This window comes from Leptonychotes weddellii, chromosome 4, assembly GCF_054177405.1.
Source record: "Leptonychotes weddellii isolate Sample4059 chromosome 4, ASM5417740v2, whole genome shotgun sequence".
In the NCBI taxonomy this organism is placed as follows: domain Eukaryota; kingdom Metazoa; phylum Chordata; class Mammalia; order Carnivora; family Phocidae; genus Leptonychotes; species Leptonychotes weddellii.
In genome coordinates this window covers 162605778-162632321 of record NC_138372.1, presented here as the reverse complement: position 1 = coordinate 162632321, position 26544 = coordinate 162605778, and the positions used below count along the sequence as shown (strand labels likewise).

General features: G+C 48.6%; 1 protein-coding gene across 1 annotated transcript in view; it reads left to right on the top strand.

Moving 5' to 3' along the window:
* KCNQ3 (potassium voltage-gated channel subfamily Q member 3) overlaps positions 1 to 26544 on the top strand; it is a 279172-nt gene that overhangs the window by 224425 nt on the left and 28203 nt on the right. Inside the window, exons 4-9 of the mRNA XM_081816561.1 lie at positions 2939 to 3111; positions 7420 to 7575; positions 9044 to 9154; positions 10717 to 10812; positions 12097 to 12191; positions 18781 to 18807. Coding sequence (XP_081672687.1) covers positions 2939 to 3111; positions 7420 to 7575; positions 9044 to 9154; positions 10717 to 10812; positions 12097 to 12191; positions 18781 to 18807 — 658 coding nt within the window. The remainder of the gene's footprint in view (positions 1 to 2938; positions 3112 to 7419; positions 7576 to 9043; positions 9155 to 10716; positions 10813 to 12096; positions 12192 to 18780; positions 18808 to 26544) is intronic.

The window sequence follows — 26544 nt, the reverse complement described above, 5'->3', positions numbered from 1 at the left end:
CTTCCAACGTATTTATTCCATCTGAAGTCTCTGACTCTCTTCAGATACTTGAGTTCAGTCGTTCTGTTCTTCCTCTCCACTCCAGCAGTGGAAAAGTGTGCTCAGTGGCTCTGGCTGTTCCTTGTACCACAGGTTCTCAGCATCATTCTTGCTCTTCTCTGAGCATGCTCACCGCCCTTTTAAAAAGTGACCCCCAGGACTGAACACAGCCCTTTGGATGCAGATGGCCAGCCCAGGGAAGGAGAGCTGGAGCCGTCCTCTGTCCTATGTGCCGCACTTCTCTCTGGGCAACCAGGGGGGCCCTGCCTTGCTTGCAGTTTGCTTGGCACAGTGACTGTACCACTTGACTGCCTGTTGAACTCGCTCTTCCTTCTTCCCATCTCCTTCTGAGGTTGGACACCTGAGGGTTTTGTGTATCACTCAGCACGTTTAATGCAAGGAGAGGCTATGTGGTGTGAGTGCACGAGTGCACACAATTTTGGAGGATTCTGTAGTTACTGATTTCTTTTCATATTTTTCAACCTTCTCTCTTTCTTTGTCCTCCTTCCCTGTCTGCCCCTGTCTCAGTCCATTCAGGCAACTATAACAGTGCCACAGACTGCGGGCTTATGAACAAGAGAAATGTATTTCTCACAGTTCCAGAGACCAGAAGTCCAAGATCAAGGTGCCAGGCTCCGGTCGAGTCCCTCTTCTAGGTCACAGGCTGCCCATTTCTTGGTCTGCTTGCTGTGTCCTCACGCCGGGGAAGGGACCACGGAGCTCTCCGGAAACTCTGTTATTAAGGACCTGATCCCATTCGTGAAGCCTTCACCCTCATGACCTCATTACCTCCCAGAGGCTCCGCCTCCTAAGCCCATCCCATTGGGGGCCAGGATCTCAGCAGCTGAATTTTGGGAGGACACAAACATTCAGCCCATAGCAACCCCAGCTTGCCTTCCCCTTCTTCTTCTGTCTTCCTTTCGAGTCTTTTGCAAGGTGTTAGGTGGACTTCTTCTCCTCTGGAGAGTCCTGTCCAGTGCTGACCAGAAGTCCTGCGCACCCGCTCCTGTGTGCAAGCCTGCGTGTGTTGGCAGGGGGTGGGGGAGGTGACTTTATACCCAAATTCAGAGGTTCTCACCCAGTTCGAGAACATCCTAGTACTGTGTGGAGCCTGGACGCTTCCAGGAAAAGAGCATTCCCCATGGAACAGTCTTCACTATTCCAAAAGGGGCTGATTTGACCGAGCTCTGGATCACGCTTCACTGCCAACCTCCCCTGGAGAGCTGAGGCCAGCCCTCAGCATCACCATCCTGGCTAGCTTCCTTTCTGGGATGCCTGTGTTTTCTGCTCTCCTCCTCTCGACTTCTCCCATAACATAGCCTTGTGAGAATTGTTGCTTTCCTCTGCATGTTTGACATGAGGGTGGTTATCCGTCAGGGCACATCATGGCCTTCATATTCAAGGCAGCCCCAGACCCTGCCATTTCGGGTGTGAGTGCATCCATCTGGGCCAGAATCTCCCATTCTCTCTGAGCATCATAGACTCAACTCACATTTACCCCATATCCAGGTTTTGTTTCCTCTTGCTTTCTGCAAACATTAAAAGTGGGTAACTTTGCACAGATAAACTGAGAGGCCTGGCCAAGGGTAGACATATTGGTATCCAGATGTTTGACACTGAGCTTTTCCCCAAAGTTAGGCACATCTGGGAGACACCTTGAAAGGGCAGACGTACCCAGGTGTGAATTGAGGGGCCTGTTCCAAGCGGGAAGACCGACACATACAGAGGTATGGAGGTCTGAGAGAGCCCTGTGCTCAGCAAAGAGCACCAGATTCTGAAAGGCTCACAGGTCAGAGGGTTTTCAGGTGCTTAGACTTTACCCAGTGGATAAACATCTCTTCCAGTGTGTTCCTTAGAACCTGATGCTCTTGCAAAAAAAAAAAAAAAATAGTCCTATAGCCAAAATCTGTGGCTCTGCTTCGTGTGTGTAATTGAGAGCCACAGTGCATATTAGCATTTTGAAGGTTCTAGAAGTCCTACAGTAGCAAAACGTGCTTCATCAATTTTTCCCCAAATTTACTTGGCTACGGGGTCCCTTTTACCTGTGGACCCTCTGTAGTGTGGTGGGGAGATGGTTGGTATGGGTGTTGGGGGCCACTGAAGGGAATAGGGATGGACCAGGGCATACTCCTCTGGCCTTGGCTATTGGCTTCAGGAGCCAGCTTGGCCCTTCCAGAAGCCCCTCATCCCCTCCGCCTTCTCTGCTTCAGTCACAGCTGTGGTGGACGTTTTCACGTCACCTCTGTGGAGACCAGCCTCCCACTTCATGGGTGGGCTTCATGTTTTACTGCAGTCTAGCTCAGGGCCTTCCCTGAAGCTGAGGGAGACCACCAGGCCATGCAGCTCAGAAGTGTGGGGCCATCAGCAACCCCAGGGGTGACCCTCCACCACCAGGGGACGGGAGCCAACGGACAGAGGTCCCAGCTCCCATCTTCCAGAGCGACCACCTTGGGAGGCTGCTTATAACTCCCCTTACCTTGCCTCTCTCCTTTCCTGTGTCCCTCTCCCCTCTCTCATGCCTCCTGAGATGATCTCCCTGTGCATCACTCACGGCCAAGGCCCTGACTCGGTGCTGCTTTTAGGAGAAACCTGCCTTCAACCACGTCTGAGCTTCAGGCTTCCCCTCCACGACCGGGGCATATCCCTGACCCCTCTGGGCCTGCGAGTGACCCTGTCACCCTGGGGACCTCGGGGAATCCCTTCCCTGGGATGGAGAATTAGGGCTGGAGCCTGACAGGCCCGCATCCAGTCCCCACTCGGCGATGTCCATCCGGCCCTGTAGCCTTGGGAAGACAGACACCCATGCTCAGGCTCCGTGTCCAGTGCCTGTGGTGGTTCCTTCGCGTTCGCCTGACCTTCTTTTCCTTCTCCCCCGCCACCCCTCTGTCCTTGTTCCCAGACATCTTCGTGCTGATCGCCTCTGTGCCGGTGGTTGCCGTGGGAAACCAGGGCAATGTGCTGGCCACCTCCCTGCGCAGCCTGCGCTTCCTGCAGATCCTGCGCATGCTGCGGATGGACCGCAGGGGCGGCACGTGGAAGCTCCTGGGCTCGGCCATCTGCGCCCACAGCAAAGTAAGTGCCACGGAGAACCTTCTCCCCGACCTGTGCCTTTCGGGGCATCCCCCTCCCTCACGGCATCCCCAGAGGGTGGTCACTCGGCCACCGCTGGTGAGGATGATGAAGAGGAGGAGGAGGAAGAGGAGAGGCACCGGCAGGGGTGCTGCAGCGAGCACGAGCAGGCAGAGCTGGGTCCAAGTCCTCGGCTCCACCGAGTGCCGACGACCGTGGCCAAGTCTCTCAGCTCTCCCTGAGCCTCGGTTTCCTATTTCTAACCTCGAGAGAATAATGGCTCTGCCTCCAGGTGGTTGAGGGGGTCAGGTGAGCCAACGTAAGGCAGCTCGGGATGGGAGGGAAAGGTTCCGGACTCACCCAGACTCGTGGGAGTCCAAACTCCATTGGTGTGACGCTGGGGGTTTTCTGTAACCTCAGTGGGTCTTGGCTCCTGCATTTATGCGGACGATAATGCGCTCACTTCCCAGAGTGAAAAGACTTAGAACGGGCTCTATTTTTATGAGCTGCCTCAGTAGTTAAAATGAGGATCCTTCTGGCTGCTCGCACGAGAAGAGGTACGTTTGAGTGCCTGGTAAATAGTAGGCGCTCATTAATGGTAGTGTTTGTTATTCCAGATATGCTTTTCTTCACAAACAGTAGAAATACCTAAATAAAATGAAGTACAAATGAAAGGCGCCCGGAGTCCACCTCACGATGCCTCACGTTTTAAACCGTCTGAGCTGCCTCTGACCCCAGACTCGGTGAGGTCAGAGCTTTCTTTCGAGGGTTTTCCACCTGACCTTCCACTCTTATCAGAGGACATGCTAGCAATACCTAACCTTTCATCCACGGAGCTGAGCTGATTCACGGCTCCCGTAGAAATCAGGGCTGAAAATGGCTGGTTTCGATTCTCGTCCTGTGTTCCCTCCGCGCCGGAATAGAAAACAGTTGCCCACCTACCGGGTAATTCCCGGGACGAGATATGTCCACGCCACCACCAGACCCTACAACTGAGGTCAGGTGGGCAGAACTTGAGACAAAACGACATCTCTGTGGTAGGAGACCAAAGGCAGAAAAGCAACTGCTGGTCAGGCTCCACCTGCCATTCTTCCCCCTCACACGTCCCCCTGCTTAGCCTGGTGCTTTTCCAGAGCTGCCCAGCGGCTGCCCGGCCAGCCTTCACTTCTGGGGCCTGCAGTGTCCCACACACAAGTGTATGTGACGCTGTGGGGGAAGCCAGACCTAAGCAGTGGGCACAGTGAGGAGGTGAGCACACACCTGGGTTGGAGTCCCGCTTCCCCATTTAGTAACTACAAGAGCTTAGCCCAGTTCCTCCTCTAAGCCTGGTAACGGGCACTTAGCACTTTACTTCCTCAACCATTCATTCCAAACTTGTGGCCTCTGGGCCATGTTCCATGATCGACTCCTCAGGAAGGCCCATGCGGCACAAGGTTAGAGTTTCAAAGTTAGGATAAGGCCCGGCTGTGCTACCAGAACAAAGAGGCCCCAGAGACTCTTGGCACCAAAAAAAGGTCGATGTCTTCTCCGATGTCGGACGTGGGCTAGGTGGCCCTCATCTGTGTTGAAGATGAGCATTGAGTCACCGAGGCAGCAAAAAGGGGCCGGGCGCACCCTGCAGAATGGATTTAAGGAACAGGCAGGAAGTTGCTGCCGAATTTCCCCCACATTGGCTCCACCCCAGCCCCCTAGCACCCCCAGCCCCAGTCCGACTTCAGGGCGGCTCAGGCATGTGCAGGATTCTGTGGCTATCGAGGAACAGCCACGGGCTCTGCCACAGAGTTACTGGCAAAAAATCGTGTAAAGTCGGAATTACCTTGAATAGCCTTTTAAATGACTGCAAAACACAGAACTGGGACACGTTTTCACTCCTCGTTAATGACCATTATGCTACTTCTTAATAATCCAACACAACCAGTTTTCCTGTGCGCTCATGCACAGACAACAATTTCCATAGATGAAACTTTTGCCTTGCATTCAGGGGACAGAGGGAATGAAAGAGCATAGGAATGCTAGAAACCGCACTCAACAAGGCGAGAGGCTCGTGCCCAGACAGCCGCAGGGGAAGGACTTACCCAATTCGCCTTTGTCTTCTCTAAGCCTGGGCAGGGCAGACACTCACTGAAGGGAGTGGCTGGCTGGATTGCCTGCACCATCAAAGCTAACCTCTCTGGGCTGTAAAGTGAATTCACACAAGTGTATGTGACGCTGTGGGGGAAGCCAGACCTAAGCAGTGGGCACAGTAAGTATTAGAGATTTCGAGAAAGCTTACTCAGGAAATAGTGAAAGCGTAAAGGAACTAGAGCTGAACTCGATTTCATGGAGCAATGGAAAACTTCCGTAATGGAGTTGATGCACGTCTCAAGATGACCCGCTGCTCTTCTGTTCATCCCACGGGGAAAGGCAGTGCAGGGACAGAGGCCAATGTGAGCAAAGGCACGGAGAGAGGCAGGAAGCAAGCCCGAGATTCTCCGGACCCAGAGGTTGGCTGCCTGGCCGCTGACGGTCAGATAGATAAAGTATATTGATAAGAACAACTTTGTTCCCTGGGATGACTTAGGAGGAGCGTCAGGCCTCATCTCCAGACTGTGTTTGCCAATAACCTTGACTTTCTTCTGCCCAACATACCATGCTGAACTTTGAAATTGGAATAGAATGAGAGAAATAGAAAGAGCCTTAGGGATTGTCTGGGTCAGGGTGTTTGAAACCTCGGTGATTTGCAGATCTTTGCCATATCCCTGCACCATCCTTACTATTCCTTAGCATTGTTCTCTAAATCAACTCGCTCTTGTGCACCTACTCACATGTCCTAGTCTATCATGTGATAATATCCACGAAATAAGAGATGTTATGCTCATTTTAATTTATGCTGATTTTTAATATCGCTTAAATCAGTATGTGACTCTTTAACATAAAAACTGCCTGCCTTCCTTCCATCAGGAGTACACAGGTCACTTTTAAGAACTGTGATCCAGTCCCTTCATTTTGAAAATAAAGAAACTGAAGCTGGGGAGGGGGTCCATTTGCCCAGGGTCACAGAGGAAATCAGTGGCCAGGCTGGGTTCGCTATGCCACGCTAGCTCCCCCTGCTGTCAGTTTCCTGGTAGTGCTGAGCTTTATCCTGGATCTGCTCCGCCCTGCTTGGAATCAAGTCTCCTGAGTCCTGTGCCTTGACTCAGAGGCGGATGCCCATTTCACCTGCCTTCCTGCCTCCCTGTGAAGCCTCTTGAGCTGTGATATCAAGGTCATCCGAAGACAGAAATCTTCCTCTCCTCGAGCCATACACTTGTTCTGTTAATGATGGAAATAAGGACCATATTATTATCACAAAGACAAGAAACAACTAGTGTTGGTGAGGATGTGGATAAAAGGGACCCCCATGCTCTGTTGGTGGGAATGTAAATTGGTGCAGCCACTGTGGAAAACAGTAGGGAGAGTCCTCAGAAATTGAAACCAAAATAAAATAAAATAAAATAAAACACTGAAACCAGAAATACCGTATGATCCAATAATTCCAATACTGGGTTTACGCAAAGAAAACGGAAACACTAATTTAAAAAAACACATGCACTCCTATGTTTATTGCAGCATTATTTACAGTAGCCAAGATACGGAGGCCACCTAAGTGCCTATCGATAGACAAATAGATAAGGAAATGTGGTGTGCATACACAATGGAATATTACACAGGCATAAAAAAGGACGAGATCCTGCCATTTGTGAGAACGTGGATGGACCTAGAGGATATTATGCTAAGTGAAATCAGTCAGACAGAAATGCAAATACCATATGATTTCACTCATTAGTGGAATCTAAAAACAACAACAACCAGCAAATGAACAAACAAAAGGCAAAAACAGACCTATAAATACAGAGAACAAGCTAATGGTTCCCAGAGGGAAGGGGGTGGAGGGTTGGACAAAATGGGTGAAAGGGAGTGGGAAATACATGTTTCCAGTTATGGAATGAATAAGTTATGGGAATAAAAGACACAGCAGAAAGAATATGGTCAGTGCTATGGCACTGTATGGGGACAGATGGTGGCTACGCTTGTGAGCACAGCATAATGTATAAACTTGTTGAATCACTATGTTGTCCACCTGAAACTAATGTAACATTGTGTGTCAACTATTCTCAAATTAAAAAAAGAAGAAGAAGAAGGTAAGTCTCAGAGGTAAGGCTCAGAGGTGAATAACTTGCCCACAGTCATGGATCTGGTAAACCTGGACCCCAACCCTGGCGCGTCTGCCTCCAGCATCCATCCGCAGACTTCCCAGTGACCACTTCCCTTGTCCACTGCTTGCTTTCCCAGGAGCTCATCACTGCCTGGTACATTGGGTTCCTGACGCTCATCCTTTCTTCATTTCTTGTCTACTTGGTTGAGAAAGATGTGCCAGAGGTTGATGCACATGGAGAAGAGGTGAAGGAGGAATTTGAGACCTATGCAGATGCCCTTTGGTGGGGCCTGGTGAGTCACCATCTTGAAGGCCCCCCAAGGGGACTGACTGTTAGAGGTGGAGGGCATGGCAGGGGAGGGCTCAGGTGGGCAGCTGCATTTGTAGGCACAGGCCAGAACTCCCTCTGCAGGGAATGCACCTGGAACGGGCTTTTCCTTAGTGCTTACAAGAAGTCAGGGCTGGGCACAGTCTGGTCTCATCATCTCTCAGGGACCTTACTTCATTAGTTGTAGGCTGTTATCAGCTAAGCCATGCATGTGCAGACAGACACAGTCGCAGATGCACACATGTGCACTCAGACCTTCAAACACACCCAGAGACCCACAGCTCATCCCACAGGAACACATGGTACTAAAGCTAGCATTTTTTTTTTTTTTAAGAGAGAGAGAGCATGAGCGGAGAGGCGCAGAGGGAGGAGAGAGAGAATCCTTAAGCAGACTCCCTACTGAGCACGGAGCCCGATGCGAGGCTCAATCTCACGACCCTGAGATCATGACCTGAGCTGAAATCAAGAGTAGGACGCTTAACCAACTGAGCCACGCAGGCGCCCCAAACTAACATTTTTTGAAGGCTTACTTTGCTCCAGAGCATTGTTCGAAACACCTCACATTTATTGACATTTTAAATTCAAAGAACTCCTATTTTTAGCCTCTTTTTTAAGACTGGGAAACTGAGGCAAGAAGTGGTAACCACTAGAATTTGACTTGGGTCTGAGTCCATATGAGGCTTCTCCTCCTTCCACTTCCCACCTTTTCCTGACCTAGGGACTCACAAGGAAGAACCAGGCTAGAGTCCAGGTGCTTAGCCAGTCAGCTACAAAATGTGGCCCCTCATATCAGCCAAGGACAGAGAACCCATAAGCCAAGAGAGGAGGAGACACCTTGCATGTGCTCAGTATTGGACAGTTGGCCCATTTATCCTGCCCAGTAGGTAATTAATCCAAGAAAGATCTCTGAGCCAGTTAGTGGTTGACCTGGGATTTGAACTCAGGCAGTTGGGCTCCAGAGGCCACACGCTGGACTGCTCTGCTGTCCTGTCCTGTGCATTCACGTGCGCACAGTAACCTACACTTATAAACACACCAAGGACTGTACAACGTGCAGCAGGACAGACATGTGCACAGGTGGGAGACATGCACACATATGCACACAATACATGTAAGTACACGCATCAGCATGCGTGCATTGGAAACATAGCAGTACACAAAATCACAAGCATGTAAATATGCCAAGAATGCACATGCACATGTTTGCAATGATTGAAAAATTTGTCAGCTGATCGACTCTATGGAGGAAATCCTTAACTTAGAAACCGGCGTGGTTGCAAGGCGCCCATGTAATTACTCGGCACCTGGTACCTTTTCTCCCATGGGAATCACGTCCCCAAGCAGTACGAAAGACTTACAGGTGGAGCTCGGCTGATGTGTCCCTGACTTCCCTCACCCTGCAAAGACCCACATCCGACCTCTTCTCTCTCCAGATCACACTGGCCACCATCGGCTATGGAGACAAGACGCCCAAAACGTGGGAAGGCCGCCTGATTGCGGCCACCTTCTCCTTAATTGGTGTCTCCTTTTTTGCCCTCCCAGCCGTAAGTACTTCAACGTTCTCCCTAGTGTGACAGGTGGGACCCCTCCCTGTCCCCCGGACCCAGCTGCACCTTTCAGGCTCATTTTCCACCCTATTGTACCCTTAGCTCCACAGGTTTGGCTGCTCCAAATCCCAGTCTCAAGGCTGCCTTCTTTCAGCTGACTTAACACCCCCCCCTGCCCCGGGCATAACTCTATAAAGGCATTTCTGATCCCATGCTGCATTCCCCTCGGCCCCCCACCCCCAGACTGTGAGCTCCCTGGGGGTTGGGATTTTGTCTCCCCAGCACCTTGCATAGGCGGGTCCTTCATCTACATGAGCTCCCTTCCCTTGTTCTACCATTTCATTTACTGGCTTATGTTAAAAAAAAATGCATCACCCTCAAGAGTGAGTACTTGACCCATGATAGAATAACCTCCCCAAAGCCCAGTGCCCATAAGTATAATACAACAATCACAGAAAGCATTTGTTGGACTTACTGTGTGCTAGACTCGTGCGAAATGCTTTACCTACATCTCATTCAATCTCATTTAATGACATCATGGTGAGTTTGGTGAGTTTTTAATCACCATTGTCCAGACGAGAACACTGAGGCTCAGGTCAATCAGGTTTCCACGATCACAAGGTTATTGGGTTGTGGGCTCGGGGTGTTAATAATGAAGCTGGAAAGAACCTTCTTTTTTTTTTTTTTAATTTTATTTATTTATTTGACAGAGAGAAACACAGCGAGAGAGAGGGAACACAAGCAGGGGGAGTGGGGGAGGGAGAAGCAGGCTTCCCACTGAGCAGAAAGCCCGATGTGGGGCTTGATCCCAAGACCCTGAGACCATGACCTGAGCCAAAGGCAGACGCTCAACGACTGAGCCACCCAGGCGCCCCTGGAATGAACCTTCTTATGGAGCAAGCCCACTTCCACCCCCTTCATCCCCCAGAGCTAGCCTTAGTGATATTCTTCCTCCACTGTCGCCTACCTTGTCTGTTTTTCCTAAGCTCGATGACCTAGGGCATGTGGCCTTTGTGAATCTCAGTTTCCTCATCTGGAACAGGTCAGGGGCTGTGGGGGTGCTGCATGGTCTCGAAGTTCTCTCCCAACTTGAAAAGGGAGAGCTTCTATCCAGGTAATCTGCATGGAAGTCTGACCTGGAAATCAAAACAGGTCACAATTCTGGGAGAGTCCAGTAAAAGTCTTAAGTGACCAGTTAAGCAGCTAAAATATTTTTACATTCCATTAGCATTTACTGGGCATCTGTTCTGTGTCATACTTCTTACCAAATGGCTCCGATAGATGGTTTCAGGTTTTGCTTAACAAAATTATGAGGAAGGTACTATTAGCCCAGTTCCCTGGAAGTTGAGGTGCAGGAGATAAGAGGCTTGCCCAGGCTCTCCCCTCTGGAAAGTGGCAGAGTCAGGAACTGAAGCCAGGCCTTCCTGACATCAAGCCTCCACGTAACCCAGCGACCTACTCCCTGGAAGAGAATAAAGGAGTCTTTGTGGCCCTGGGAGTCGGGGTGGGGCCCCCAGAGAGGCCAGCGGGGCTGACCCAGGCCTGACTTCTCCCTCTAGGGCATCCTGGGGTCAGGACTAGCACTCAAGGTACAGGAACAACACCGGCAGAAGCACTTTGAGAAAAGGAGGAAGCCGGCCGCTGAACTCATTCAGGTCTGTCTGCCAGGGGAGGAACCGGATCGGGCGGGAGCTCCCGTGGGGCTGTGTGTGCTTGTACGGCAGTGGGTGTGCCCGGGCTGGGGATGGGATCCCGGGCCATGCTTGCTTGTACACGGCTATGGGTGTTCCCATGGTGATCTTTCGACCTGTCCTCATGGCATGAACATGACGACCATCCCAACTCTCTCCCATCCAGATTCTAAGCCAAGTGAGAAAGAGACACAGGACTCTAACAGGGACCAAGCAAGCCATCAGCTGTTTTACTAACAGTGTTGGAGTGGAGAATTTGACTTGGGTCTGAGTCCATACGAGGCTTCTCCTCCTTCCACTTCCCACCTTGTCCTGACCTAGGGACTCACAAGGAAGAACCAGGCTAGAGTCCAGGTGCTTAGCCAGTCAGCTACAAGATGTGGCCCCTCATATCAGCCAAGGACAGAGAACCCATAAGCCAAGAGAGGAGGAGACACCTTGCATGTGCTCAGTATTGGACAGTTGGCCCATTTATCCTGCCCAGTAGACCATCACGCACCAGTGGGTGTTGGACGCCCAGCAGCTCCATAATTCCCGCAGTGTGGGCTGGAAGTGGGGAGGATAGTGCGAGCTGGGGAGAAAGGCAGAAGAGTTCTTGTTCATGGTTTTGTGGGCTGTTGAGAGCACAGAGAAGAGGAGGGTGGAGTACCTTGACTTCAGCTGCGTGGGACCACCCACCATGAGCTTGCGTCCGGTGTACTGAGGGTCTCTGTGCATCTGTGGGTCTGACACTGGATGGTACATGATGTTATCCTACATAATGTAGTGTCATGGCCAGTCCCTGTCTCTAAGGGTATGCTCTATTATCCCCCAAACCCCAGACCATCACAGTAGTCCTGAAGTTCTAGCACATTAGAATCAAACGTCATCTCTGGGGCCGTCTCTTGCACCCAAAGTTGCACAAAAGACAATGTTTATCCTCCTAGCTATTTAAGAAGTCTCAGGGAAACTTGCATCAGGAGTAACCCCTGCTCCTTCCGGGGATTTTATACCCAGCACCCTCTTCTCCCTACTGCATTTCTCCACACCCCCACAGTACCAGTTAGGGCTCCAAGATGATGGGTCAAAGAAGGATTCCTTCCCAAAGGAGCTACAAAAGCCAGGAAACCTGGCTTCCCTGCATATCACCTTGATGCATATTTAAACTCTTAGGAGTCAGGAGCTTCCCAAGTGTTTTCATGCTGCGGGATTCTGTGAGAGTGTTGCAGTTCTATCTGGTGGTTCCAGCCCCTCTTTTCTCCTCCTCAGGCTGCCTGGAGGTATTATGCTACCAACCCCAACAGGATTGATCTCGTGGCGACATGGAGGTTCTATGAATCGGTCGTCTCTTTTCCGTTCTTCAGGCAAGTGGCAACCCGTCTGAATGCTCGGGGTGTGACTGGCCGTCCCTTCCGTGGGTCTGTGTTTGTGCCTGTGGATTCATAGTTTCTTGGAGAACAGCGTATGGCTCCCAGTGTATGCCACCTGTTAGAATCACCGGGGAGCTTCAGTAATCCCACTGTGCAGGCCACACCCCGGGCAAATTAAATCAGAACCCCGTAAGAGTGGGGTCCAGGCATCTGTACCGTTTTAAGCTCCCCAGGTGACCCCACGAGGGGTTGTTGCCAGGTAGACAGTGTGGAGTGGCTGACAAGGGAAGGTCCGATCATCGTTTGAGCAGGGCCGATGTCTGAGGAAGTGGGGAGCCAGCGCAGTGGGCCTCACGAGCAGTCCCGGATGCTCCCCGCCCCTGGCCATGGCCTGTACCCGCAGACTCTTCTGGATACTGGGAACAGGCAGGCAGAAGAAGCAGCAGAAGGAATCCTCCAATAACCCAGAGATGTTGTTTTGTATTCTTAGAGGTGGAGATTAAATTAAAGGCCTCAGGGGCACCTGGTGGCTCAGTCAGTTAAGCGTCTGACTCTTGATTTCGGCTCAGGTCATGATCTCAGGGTGGTGGGATCGAGTCCTGCGTTGGGCTCTGTGCTCAGCGGGGAGTCTGCTTGTCCCTCTGCCCCTCCCCTGGCTTGTGCTCTCTCTCTCTCAAATAAATAAATAAAATCTAAATAAATAAATAATTTAATTAGTTAGTTAATTGCCTCAGGAAAAAAAATAAGAATCTCTGCCCACAGCCAGCACCTGTGAAAGGGAAAAGGGAAGTTCATATTCACTGGACATCCAGTGCATCCAAGAGATCCAAGTTCACACTTCGTTCACTCCTCACAGGCACCCTGTAAGAGAGCCCAGAGGCTCTCAAACGCTAAGGTGCATTAAAATCAGCAGAGGGCTGTGGAAATGCAGGTCGTGCACTTGCCTTCAGCCGCTTCAGTGACGTGGGTGGAGTAAAGCATCTTGGACAGACAGGGCTAGGCTGACAGAGTGGCTCCTGCTCGCTCCTGGAGACAGGTGGAGAGGTCGGGTCACCAGGCTCCTCTCACAGCGGGGCGAGCTGGGGTTCAGAAACTTCGGGCATTTTGGCCAATGTCTGCCACATCAAGAGGCCCCCAAAGCCCTTGGCCTTTTCACTACTTGGGCTACTAAAACAGCCTGTGCCTCACGCCTCCCCAGGTTTTTATTTGTTTGTTTTTAGATTTTATTTACTTATTTGAGAGAGAGAGTGAGTGAGAGAGGAAACACAAGCAGGGGAAGTGGCAGAGGGAGAAGCAGGCTTCCCGCCGAGCAGGGAGCCCGATGCGGGGCTCGATCCCTGGACCCTGAGATCATGACCTGAGCCCAAGGCAGAGGCTTAACGACTGAGCCACCCAGGCGCCCCCTCTCTAGGTTTTAGACACTGCAGTCCTGAGCTGGGACGTACAGTGTGTGGATGGAATGTGGAACCGCCGTACCTCCTGGGTTGGGAGGAAGAGTAGAGGGTCACTCAGTCTCACATCAGGAGCTGGGCCGGCTCGGAAGTGTGTGTCTTCCACACCCCTTTGGTTTCATGGACCATAGCGTGACCCAACACTAGCCGAATGGCCCCTCCATCCCCAGCCCGCCCTCCCACTCATCTATCATGGGACCTACACCCAGGCCCTTCACCCCCATCACCAGATTGTGGCACAGATTTAAGGAGACTCAAGAGATGGGAGTTTCACTGGCTCATTTCCCTGCATTAAACCTTCCAATGGATGACCAAGACAAAGAGAATAAAATCCACAACCAGACCATGAGTGACAGGGCCCTGAGAGCTTGGGCCCCTGCTTGCCTCTCCCTTCTGGATCCTCCAGTGGCAGGTGCTGCTTCTTACTCAGGATGTCCCATCCACCAATTGCAGGTGACATGCGAAGGAATCTGACCTTGATCCCGAGGGCAAAGAGAAGCTGTTTGAGCCCGAGTATGACACGATCAGATCCGTGTGTCAGGAAGATGACAGGAAGGGTATGGAGGTGGATGGGAGAGGCTCAAGATTCTAGGTGAGGAGATCAGCTAACAAAGGCTTGCAGCGTTCAGGGTGAGAGCAAGCCAGGGCTTAGACCAGAGTAGAAGCTTGAGAAGGGTGGTGCAGAGAGGACCAGAAAGGGAATAAGCACGTGGCGGGGGTGGGGGGCGGGTGTCAGGGAGTAATGACTGGCAGAAGACTTAGGGAGAAAGAAGAATCGAGGCTTCCATAAATGAGTGATGGAGTTTGGGTTTATGGACTGCATCTCCTCACCTGCAGTTAGATTCACTGGCTCAGAAGATGGTCTCTGTGGTTCCCTTTGATTCTAAAGTTCTGTTTTGCCATCATCATTTCTGGTTAGGGATGACATCAGTCTTCTTTTGGGTCACAAGAGTCTTCGAAGGGGCAGGGGGACTCCCTTGAAAAGGACAGAGTGACCTTGGACTCGGAAGCAAGAACAGGTGCAACCCCTGTGAGTGCATAATCGAGATGATTTCCGTTTGCTGTGCAGCCCAAAGTCTTGGCAAGAGGCCCATTCTTTTGGGGTGATATATTATAAATAAAGCATTGTCCTGGCTGTCAGACACTTGGAGGAATACATTGTACTGCAGACAGCTGCTGTGATACGGGAATGGCTTTTAAACTGAGAGAGAACATTCCTTTCTTCCTTTCTTTCTTTCTTTCTTTCTTTCTTTCTTTCTTTCTTTCTTTCTTTCTCTCTCTCTCTCTCTCTCTTTCTCTCTCTCTTTCTTTCTTTCTTTCTTTCTTCTTTCCTTCAAGGACAAAAGTATAAAGTCAATAGAGAGGTTCACTTAGCAACCATTCTGAAACAAGTCAGTCCCTTGGGAAAAGAATGTCCCTGAATTTCAACCCACTCAATACGTTTCATGGTAAAGCTGTCCTCACCTGCCTCCTACAGACTGTCTTTTGTTTATGTTTTTCTAAAAAAAAAAATAACAACCTTATTATGTTTCACTTACTCTAAAAAGTACTTTTGAAAGTGAACAATTCAGTGGTTTTTAGTATATTCACAAAGTTGGGTCTTGATCACTACTATCTAATTCCAGAACATTTTATTGCCCCAGAAAGAAACCCTGTCCCCATTAGGAGTTACTCCTGGCTCCCCCTTCCCTGAACCCCTGCAACTTCTAATCTATTTTCTATCTCTATTTTATCTATTCTGGACTTTTCATATAAAAATGAAATCTTATAGTATATGGTCATTTAGGTATGGTTTCTTTCACTTAGCATGTTTTCAGATTTCATCTGGGTTGTCTTGTGTATCAGAACTTGATTCCTTTTTATGGATGAGTAATACCTATTATAGATGCCCTGTTTTGTTTATCCATTCAGGAGGTGATGCACATCTGGGGAGGTTTCCACTTTGGGGCTATTATGCTGATGTCCACATTGTGTGGACACAAATTTTCAGTTCTCTTGGGTTTATACCTAGGAGTGGAATGGGTAACTCTATGTTTAATTTTTTGAGGAAGTGCCAGACTGGTTTTCCATGGTGGTGGCATCTTCTGACATTCCTCCCAAAGACTTTGCAGGATGAAGTTGTGTAGCCCATCCCAAGGAGTGGTCCCAAAACAGGGTTTCCAGCTCAGTGCAGTCCTTCATGAATTCACAAGGATATATATGTTTAGGGCTAGTGGTGATGGATGATGGTGATGGATACCTTTTTTATTTTTATTTTGTTACTACTTAAAATTATTTAAGACCACCTGTTGCTTTCCATCAACAGGGAATGTGCATACCACTTGGTTCCCTAAATGTTGTGGTAGAATTATCTAAGGCACATCTGTGTTGTCTGATATGGTACCACTAGCCAGATGTGGCTTTTGAGCAACTGACTACTACTAGTACCACTGAGGAACTACATTTTAGATTTTATTTAATTTTAACTTAGTCATATGTGACTAGTGGCTACCATACTGGACAAGCATTAGATAGTAGAACTAAAATGGAGGCAAGACTTAGGCCCAAGAGGTAGAAGTTACTTGACCAAGAAGACCCAGTTCATTTTTTGTATAACCTTTTTATGACCAGTATCAAGATTATTGAAGGGCTCAGCAATGGAGAAGGAGATATATGTAGCAACCCTCCTCCATGGCCAAGTAACATGGATCTGCTTTAATAGATGCTCATTTTATCTTTAGAATGCCCTGGGAGAGAAGAAGAAGGGGTAACTCCATTTTCATAACCCAAATATTATCAGTGAAGAATCAGAGCATCAGTGAGATTAATTAGCTCACCTAATGTCACCCCTCTAGTCAGTGATGGAACAAACATGAAAACAAGGTCTTCCACCAAAGCCCATTGTAACTCTGGGAGGAAAAAGTTTTTTTAGGGAGAAAATTGTGTAAAATTAAGATAAGACAAGGGTTACTGGGATAATCATACCCATTTCTGAAGATTCTTGTCATGAAGGTCAAATTGAATAGAATGTAAGGAAGCACCTGTCACAGTACCTGGCCCAGAGCAGGTGTTCAGTCTCTGCTTGTTGAATCTGGGCTGGAAGGAAGTATTGGTGTTATAGCAAGAAGGAAAGACACTAGGCACCCAAATATAGTCCTGAGAAACCACTGTTAGTGAACGACAATAGGGCTTAAACACTCTGTCTGGAATGTAGTTACAAATATTTTATTTATTTACCCCATTCATTCATCAAGTATTTACTGAACCTCTCATACATGCAAGGCACTGTATTTGGCACTGGGGGCATAACAGTGAACTGTGCTGATCCTGTGACAAGGTTGATGGAGACACAGACAGGGAAGTGCCCACTGGATATTTATCACTTGGAGTTTCTTGGAGCTTTGCCTGGAGCAATCTCCATGGAGCAATGGGCATAGAAGCTTGCAAAGACCAAAGAGAGATGTGGAAATGAACACGTGGGGACAGCAAGTGCAGGTGCCAGATGGAGTGGAATGTGGGGCCAGGACTCTTGCCATGATGGAAAGGGTCTAGAGGAGAGGGATGAATGTGAATGCAGTGGGGAGGGGAGAGGCTGGAGGAGAGAGCAGGGCAGAGGGATGGGTTCTGGAGCACGAGTGGAGGATCAGGGGTGTGGACCCTGCATCCGTGTGCACAGAAGGGAAGCAGAGTGGGCAGGGCTAAGTGTTCGAGGTTGCCGACTTGGTGGGGGGACACGGGGCAGATCTGTCTCTATAAGAAGTGAGTCAAGTTCATAGCCTGGGAGGGAAGGGAGAGGTGGGAAGTGCGATGATAGAGAAGGCATGGAATCCTTGTCTTGGAGAATGAGAAAGGAATGGGGGGGGGGCTCTATTCTTTAACACTGCTCTCCATGGCACCCCTGTGCAGGTCCTGCCCTCCACCCCTCCACCTTTTCCCTCTCCTCTCAGTGCTTTCCCTTCTTCCAGAGTCAGACAGCCAGAGAATTCTAGAAAGGCAGAGTGTTTTCTGTGCACATGCTTCAGATAGAGAGATGGGCCCAGAGATGTATGACCCATCCAAGGCCACCTGAGATTAGAGAGGGAGCTGACCCATGAACTTGAACCCCCCAGCTGGTCCCTCTGCTTCTCTACCATGATACTTCTTATTCGCTCCCCATTTCTCCTACCCCCAGACCCCAGTAATAAGCCACTTATTCATTCAGCATTTATTGTGCATTTCCCCCATGCCAGGCAGGGTATGGGATGCTGAATTTCAGAGCTGAAAGCAACAGAGGCTCTGCTCTAAGCAGCTCATAGACTACCGTGTGATTGTACAAGAGTGTGTTCAGAGTCCAGTCCCACGTGTTAAGAGATTAGCTCAGCCTAGACCCTGGGGATTTGGATAAGAAACTCCAGGACAGGTCCCTCCAGCTGGAACTTGAAGGATGAGCAACACTATTCCGGGCAAAGCCTGGGCAAAGGTTCAGTGTCTGGAATTTGTGCATACCACTCATGGTTAGGAGGGTAAGCTCTGGAACCAGATCACCTGGGTTCGAATCCTGACTCTGTTACTTCCTAACTGTGAGAACTTGAGCAATGTTCTTAACCTCTCTGTGCCTCACTTTGTCATCAGGAAAATGGGAATGATATTAATCCTTCCCTCATAGAGTTGTTATGAGGATTAAGTGAGTTAATCCTTCTAAAGAACCAAAAATAGTATCTGCCTAATAATTATTGCCCAATAAATATTAGCAATAATGGGGATGATGTCGACTATGATGACGTGGTGGTGACAGAGTGACGGGGGGTGTGGCGCTAAGTGATGAAATTCCTGGTTTTCTGGTCTGTCCCCACTGCTAAACAAATCCCTTGAACCCCGCACGAGGCCTGGGCCAGAGCAGGAGCTCGGCAACCATCCTCTGGGTGAGTAAATGAATGAATGACCTGGAAGAACCCTAAGAGCTTAGGGCCAAGCCTTTGTGGTGGGGCCTGGGGTCTGGCCGGAAAAAGTCGGCTCATTCACTGGTTCCCCTGCAGACTCACCATCTCACCCTAGAGCGCCACTATGTGCCTTCATCTTCATCAAGGGATGCTTTGGGGCCCATTGTGGGGAGAGGCGAAGCTGTTCATGCAATTTATACTTTCTCTATGTTTTTCTTTCTCATTCCCTCTTAGGAAAGACCAGCTGGAGGCAGCATCCAGGTACGTTTCTGATCGTGAACTCCCTTCTTCCCACCACCATGTCGGGACAGAGGGGCCAGTTCTGTATGGTGTAGGGACCCTAGGCAGCATGCTGGTCATGAGCTTGAGTTTGGGGCTCACTGCTGTTGCTGACTACCTTATTCCTCTGCCATTTTATATTAATTTACTCAAGGACAACTCAATTGTGATCATAGCTATAGCCACTTGGTGAGCAGGAGCACCTGGAGTTCCGTGCCTGGAGTCCTTACATATATTGTCTCACTTGGTCCTCAAAGCCACAGTGTAAGACCATCCCTAGTACCCCCCATTTGTGGATTGAGATTGAGGCTCAGAGCGTCTGAGTTATCCCCCTTGCGTCACAGAGCTACCAAGTGACAAGACCAATATTCCAACTCAAGTCTGAATATGAAGACCACCTTATTTCATTATATATTGCTTCCTTTCCTTCTCGGGTTCACAGATGGCTCCTCAAAAAGTGAATCAAGACGATCCTTCATGATCCCCAGTAAACCCCACCTCACCCCAGGCTGCTGCAGAGGCAGGGTGGGTTTCTGGATTCTGAGCACTTCTGTGTCCCTCCCTTCCCTCTCCCTCTCAAGATGTCACCATATCAGGGGGAATCTGGCCTCTGCTCGAGATTGTAAAGAAAAACCATCTCTCACCAAAATCAGTTTATTTATATATTTATAACTATAAGTATAGATTTAGTTTAATCCCTTATGTTGAGAAACTACTTGTGAGGCATTGCAATCTGTCTCCTGGACACTAGGCTCCACCGCTGTCCTTCTAGAGCTGACAGAATTCAGGCGGAGGGGGTGGCAGGACACTGGGCCACATTATAAGGGAACAATTTGAGGACAGTGGCCTTTGGGAAGCCTGGTCTAATCCTCTTGAATGGGATCCATGATGCCCCATCCCATCTGTAATCCCTCTTGAAAAAAACAGTTAAAGACACACCAGTTAATTCACATGCAGAAGCACAGTTCAGACTTTCTGCCTCCTTTGTGTGTGTCTTGAAATGGATGGAATGTTTCTTGCCTGGACCCAGTTTGGACTGTAGGGGCGTTTGGGGATCATAGAAGGGGGCCGAATGACTGACAATGACAACATCAGGGGACTTTTGTCATCAGAGAACCTGCAACAGCTCACAGAGACAGAGCAGCAAGACACCTCAGATAGCCTCCCCTAGATACACCTGTCGAAGCCGAGGTGCCCTTCATAGAAGAGGGCAGGTTCACCCCAAATCCTGAACCCGTGAGCACCAGGGTTACACAGTCCAGGTCTCAGGACTCCCAGAGGGGTACTTTGTCCTCTCCTTCTCTCATGACCAACAGGGTTTTTAATCATGCAGGTGTTGACACTCTAAGTGAACTACCATATCTACTGAGAGCCTCTTCTATGCAGACATGAACAAAATTCAGCCAAATTGGAATGTACGTGCAAAAGACCACGTGTACACTGGCTCATGCACTCCCGCCTTAACTGGAGCCTGGGGAGATGCATTCTGAGGCTTTGCCGGGGATGCTGCTCCCGTTATCACAAAGGGGCTGTCTGGGATCTCAGCAAGTTCCTCACGCCCCTCTCAAGAACTCTCTGCTCTGCCAGGGGTGAGAGGGAAAACACATTTCATGATTTCTCAGGGTAAGAGTTGCCAGCCATTTGCTGGCTCATCCTCCCCCCTCCCAGGAAGAAGAGCAAGGTCAGTTACGTAAGCCACACGGTCTCCCTCGTCCAGGCTCTGGCGCGGTATTTTGGGTTTGTTCTTCAAACAGGTTGGTTGATGGATTGGCAGGTGAGACACCAGGTGTGATTTTAGCTGCAAAGCTGGGAGGCGGGGCATGAGACCTGGTGAACGTTCTGGAGGAACTGTCGACCCAGGCATCATCAGTTCCTTTATCCAGGAGGGCAGGGAGCAAGGCGAGAGAATGATGAGCAGTGTACACGTGTGTTAGATGAATCCTTGCAGATGGACATTTTCCACCTTTGTATTAACTTCTTCAACAGCTTGCCAGATAACTGGTGTTTTGGTCTTATTTATTATTTTTTTTAAATAGCCAGAATCAGATTGGAGTTCATCTCACTGCCCCCTCCAAGCGTAGGTGGTCCACCCCGGTGTTCAAGTGTCAGACTGAGGAAAGTGTTCTATTCTCTGTGACTTAACATATCTCAGTTCTCTGTGGCTGGGGAGTTGGCTTTGATCATTTTAGGCTTCTCAGGATCTATGATTCTGAGGCTAATCAGAAGGAACAGAACCAGCTTCTCTTGTGCCCTTACCAGGATCTGAGTACTTTTCCTAGGTCGTCTTAATTAATTCTTATAAAAACAGAGGCAGCTGACATACACACACCCTCATCCATTCTTACCCGTCATGGTGCCCTGAGGTAGGACTCAGTACTTCCCTATAAAGCCTTTGTTCTGTGTATAGTCAAAACTTTAAATTCTCGGGCGCCTGGGTGGCTCAGTTGGTTAAGCGACTGCCTTCGGCTCAGGTCATGATCCTGGAGTCCCTGGATCGAGTCCCGCATCGGGCTCCCTGCTCAGCAGGGAGCCTGCTTCTCCCTCTGACCCTCCCCCCTCTCATGTGCTCTCTGTCTCTCTCATTCTCTCTGTCTCAGATAAATAAATAAAATTAAAAAAAAAAAAACTTTAAATTCTCTCTTCCTCTCTAGACCATGAGCTAACACTGTACCTGAAGTATAGAGTGTACCCCCCTTCATAAATGACTTAATGAAGGAGGTTCTGTACCATCATTTTACTTGTGTGAGATTGAGCTCAAGCATTTAGTTAACTTATACATTCACCAACCACGGAAGTAGCCAAGGTGGGGATTTCAATTTCAGGTCTATCTGACTGGACCGGATCCTATCGGGCTGAGTCCCAAGCAGCACAGGTAATTACCATGCCCTCCTTGTCCTCAGGGGTAGAGAGAGAGCTCGGTTAGTCTGAAGACCTATGAACTTGGCACTCGTTCTCTCGACCAGGAACTCTTAGATCACATCTTCATACAGCTCATTCCTTTACTTTGTTCGGAACTCTGCCTAATGTCACCTGCTGAGAGAGACCCTCTTTGACCCTCTGCGCACGCCCCATCAGTCTCTGTGTCCTTGATCTTACTTCATTTTCATTGTTAGCATTGATGATTATCCAATATGTTATGTATTTGTTTTTTGTCTGCCTTCTGTACTAGGTAGAATGCCTCTGAGGGGCTGGGCTCTGTTTTGTTCACTGAGTTATCTCCAGCACCTAAAACTGTGCCTGGAACACAGCCTGACACTTGGTTAGCTTTCAGTAGATATTAACTTACTGACAAAGTGGTGGGTGAGCATGTGGATGGATGGGTGGATGGACAAACTCTTATTCTACAAGTGTCATAAACCCATAAACCTTTTACATAAACTTTGGACTAAGAGAGAGATTAATGGCTCATATAACCCCCACCTGAGAGGGTGAGATCCCCGGAAAACAAGGAATGGGATTCTTCTGGGATTTCTCTTTTCCTCTCTTGTCTCCACTCTCCTTTCCGGTTTCACTCTCTCACTGACTTTCTGCATACTCATGAAGGTGTGGAGGCAAGCAGCCCCATGATCATGTATTTTTCCCTCCTTCTCTATCTGTCCTTCACCCAACACCAATTTGGGAAACCCCAGGGAAGCCCTTAGATTGGCCCAATTTGGGTCACATACTCATGCCTTGGACAGTGTGTATGGCTCAGAGAGTAAGAGGCCATGACTAGACAAACTCTGGGTCCTGTGTCCACCTGTTAGAGTGAGCAGTGTGCGTTCAAGATGCCATGAGGGCCAGCCCCCATTAGAATCACTTGGTTGAAGTTGGAGGAATCAGTTCCCCAGTCGAATAGGGTCCCTTTCCCCCAGAGAACAGGGGTTGAAAACATAAAGCAGGCAAAAATGACAGCTACCCATGACAGGCATAAATCCCACCTGAAATTTTTCAGATGCCCAAAAATAATGCTGCATTAAAGAACATCAACAATAAACCAAACTGAGGCTCATTTAATCCATAGATTATACCAGAAAAAGCTGAAAGTTTATGGTAGGGACATCATTTTAAACCTCATTCACAACTCTTCAGTAGACATGCAGCAGAGCCAATAATTAGAGGCATTTGTTTGAGAGAAAATAGTGTTTTTGTGCATTTTCAAAACAGGTAACTGTTGACAATAACGGCTTGCTTGAGCCGTATTGTTTACTTTGTATTTTCAAACAATTCCATCTTAACAGCAGCATCTGGGACTCTTCTGCTCTGTATCCATCTTGGGAGAGGGAAGATGTTCATCCCAGGCCTCTTCTTTATCTCCTATCTTGTTGTTATGTCCTCCCCTCTGCAGAGTGCTCCCCTTTAGTAGAGGATCATTCTTTGGGTCAAAGAATTTAAGTATAATAACAATAATTTATAAAGAATGCTTCCTATTTGCCAGGCATAATTCTAAACACATCTAGCCGTCATAGCCACCCTGATGGGGAAGATACTACTTTGAATCCCTATTTTACAGATGAGAAAACTGAGGTTCAAAGAGATAAGTGATTTGCACAGGATCCTGCAACTAGACAGTGGCAAGAACAAAAGTTGATCTGGTTGGGTTACCACCATGGTGTGTGGGTCCAGCACCGTACTGGTCGTCATAGTTGTCAGGGACAGTTAGATAACCTGCAGATGTCCCCTTTTGCTTGTTTGGTTTTCTTCTACTTTCCCTTGGCTCACTGTAGCTGGAGTCCCTGCCATGAGAGGAGGCTGTGGAGGGAGGGAAAGGCACAGAGCCAGGATCTCCGACAGAGTGAAGAAGCATTTGGTCAGACACTATAATTCACACTTTACCTTCTCCCTGTGACACTGGACACCTGAAATTGATCTCACAGGGTGACGGATGATGTTGGCAATAAATCTCCTTCTGTGCCCTAGAATCAGCGCCTGTTAAAGGTGTGCAGGAATTTAGAGCAAAATAAGAGTCTTGGACACAATTCCATAGCTATTAATGTTCTGTCTTGCCAAGCAGACCCTGCAACATTGGTCCAGCCTGCAGAGTAGCTGAGATGTAGGGGTAAGATTTGAACCAATTTCATTTAAATTCAGGGTGATTGATCCTCAAGATGTCCTGAGGGCTTAGTCTCAATTTTCCTTTTGGAGTATAGGGAGCACCTATTCATAGCACCACTTTCTCTCTGAATTATGAGCTAACTGAGAAATAGGAGTCAGAAACAGATCAAAATATAGGCCACATTTGCTGTGTGAGGCAGGATTGGCTCTGGGAGCAACAGTAAGTACCCTAACACTTCCCACTAAGTTTGGCCTTAGGACCAGCACACAGAGCAAACACTCTCCCAGCCAGATACCTGGGGCCATGGGGCACTGAGAGCCAGAGAGAGTCCATGTGTGTCCTTGAAGACAGAACTGACCTTTAATATGGAAGCTCACCCAATCAAGAAGATGGGTCAATAAAACATGTTAATCAGATAATTCACCTCCTCCGGTGGGGAAAAGCCAGTTGAGGGCTGGAGGTTTCTTCTCAATTCTTCTAAAAGTATGGAAATTCCATTTTTATGACTTGGCAAAAGTATGTAAAAAGATGGTCCTCCCTACCTTTCATGTAGCCTCCCATCGACTCACGACACACCGTTCCTTAGCACACAAAGCTGTGTCGCAGCTCTCCGGCGTGGTTCCATCATGGACCCACTATGCCCTCATTATGTGCTGCCTTAGTTTCCTCAGGGCTGCCATAACAAATTGCGACAAACTGGGTGACTCAAATCAACAGAAATTCATTCTTTCCCTGTTCTGGAGGCTGGACGTCTGAAATCAAGCTGTTGTCAGAGCCATATCCCTCCAATGGTTGTAGGGAAGAACACTTCCTTGCCTCCTCCTGGCTTCTGGTAGTTGCTGATAATCCTTGGCATCCCTTGGCCTTGTGGACCCATCGCTCCATTATCTGCCTCCATTTTCACATGGTCTTCTTCCCTCTGTGTGCGTCTGTGTCTCTTTACCCAAACCTCCCTCTCCTTTCTCTTATAAGGACAGCAGTGATTAGATTAAGAGCTCACCCTACTCCAGTATGAGCACATCTCAACTTGATTACATCCACAAAGGCTCTATTTCCAAATAAGGTCACATTCACAGCTATCAGGTCAGGGCTTGAGCATATTTTTTGGGAAACACATTTTAATCTTCCACATTTGCCAACAGCAAGCATGATTGGTTTGCATATAGGGACACTGAGCAGATCCAGGATACATGATTTTGAGAGGGACGTTTATGAGAGTTCCATTTCAGTGTCTCCTACACAGATGAAGACCCGGGGGCTCAGCAAGGTGAAAGAACTCATGCAAATCTCAGCCCAAATTGCACAAATAAGATTGGATCCTACATCTGCCTGGCTCCCTCCAGAACTGTGGTCCTCTCTCCTGTTTAACCATGGACTAAAAATAACCAGGTGGTAGAATTAGGAGGTAGTCATAGCAACAGGAGCTGAGAACAGACTCCAGAAGTAGACCATTAGACCTCAATGCATGACTGCCCTACTTACTAGCTGAGTGTTCTTGGGTGACTCAAGCAGCCTCTCCTGTCCTCATGTCCTCATCTGTGAAATGGGGATGACAATAGAAACAACCTTCTAGGCTGGTTGGAATGATACCTGTGGCCTAGTACATAGTAAATTCTCATTAGAGATTAGTGCTGGTCAATTGGTATGTTCTTCATACATGAGATTTGGATTCATGGAGAAAGTAATTCTTCTAGGATGCAAAGTAATGTATTTCTCCTCACTCACATTAGTGTGTGTCTGCATGTCCTCTGAGCACCAGCTGTAAATGGCCTGGAATAAGACTCAGAGATTCCCAGATTTGCTGGATCAGAGGAATTTTAAGTAGGCCATTGGCTCAGCTAACTTTGCAAATCTGTTCAGAGGAAAGAGAACCAGATTAACACATCAGAGTTATTTCCAAGTCATGAAGCTGTTTCTGTAGCCCAGCAGCCAATCCAGTCACGATCCTGCCTCCTCGTCCCTGCTTCATCTGCCCTGTCTTTCCTCAACCCAGACAGTCCCTTAGAAACCACCACTTACCTGGGTTAGGTGCCTTGTTGCTAGAAGGCAGAGGTCGGACTAGGGGAGCACTAAGCAACTTCAGGATCTGTGTGCTGAGTCTGTGGTCAGGGCAGCAGAATTGGGCCCATGTTATGTTGCTACATTAGACACTAAGAGTTATGGGTCACTTTTAAGAATTTTGACTGCAAGCTCTTAGACACATTGCCAAACCTCCGTGCCTCAGTTTCCCCACAATATAATAGTTATGGTGAGACCACCTACTGCCTGGGGCTGTTGTAAGACTTAGATGCTTAGAACAGAGCCTTACTCATGACAAGTACTACACAGGGTTTGCTTTAATCATGATCACTATTATTTTTGTTGGCACCCACACTTCTGGGTTTTCTACAAAAGCCTAGTCCACAGTCTATTCTACATAACGCAGGTCTGGCTTAGGAGTCACATCAACATAGGTCTGAATCCTAGCTTTGCAATACTTTTCTCCTCCCTCTCACCCTCCCTCTTTCTTTCCTTCCTTCCTTCCTTTCCTTAAGAGCCCTGCTTTTTTTTTTTCATTTTTTTTATTCTTATGTTAATCCCCATACATTACATCATTAGTTCTAGATGAAGTGTTCCATGATTCATTGTTTGTGCATAACACCCAGTGCTCCATGCAGAATGTGCCCTCCTCAATACCCACCACC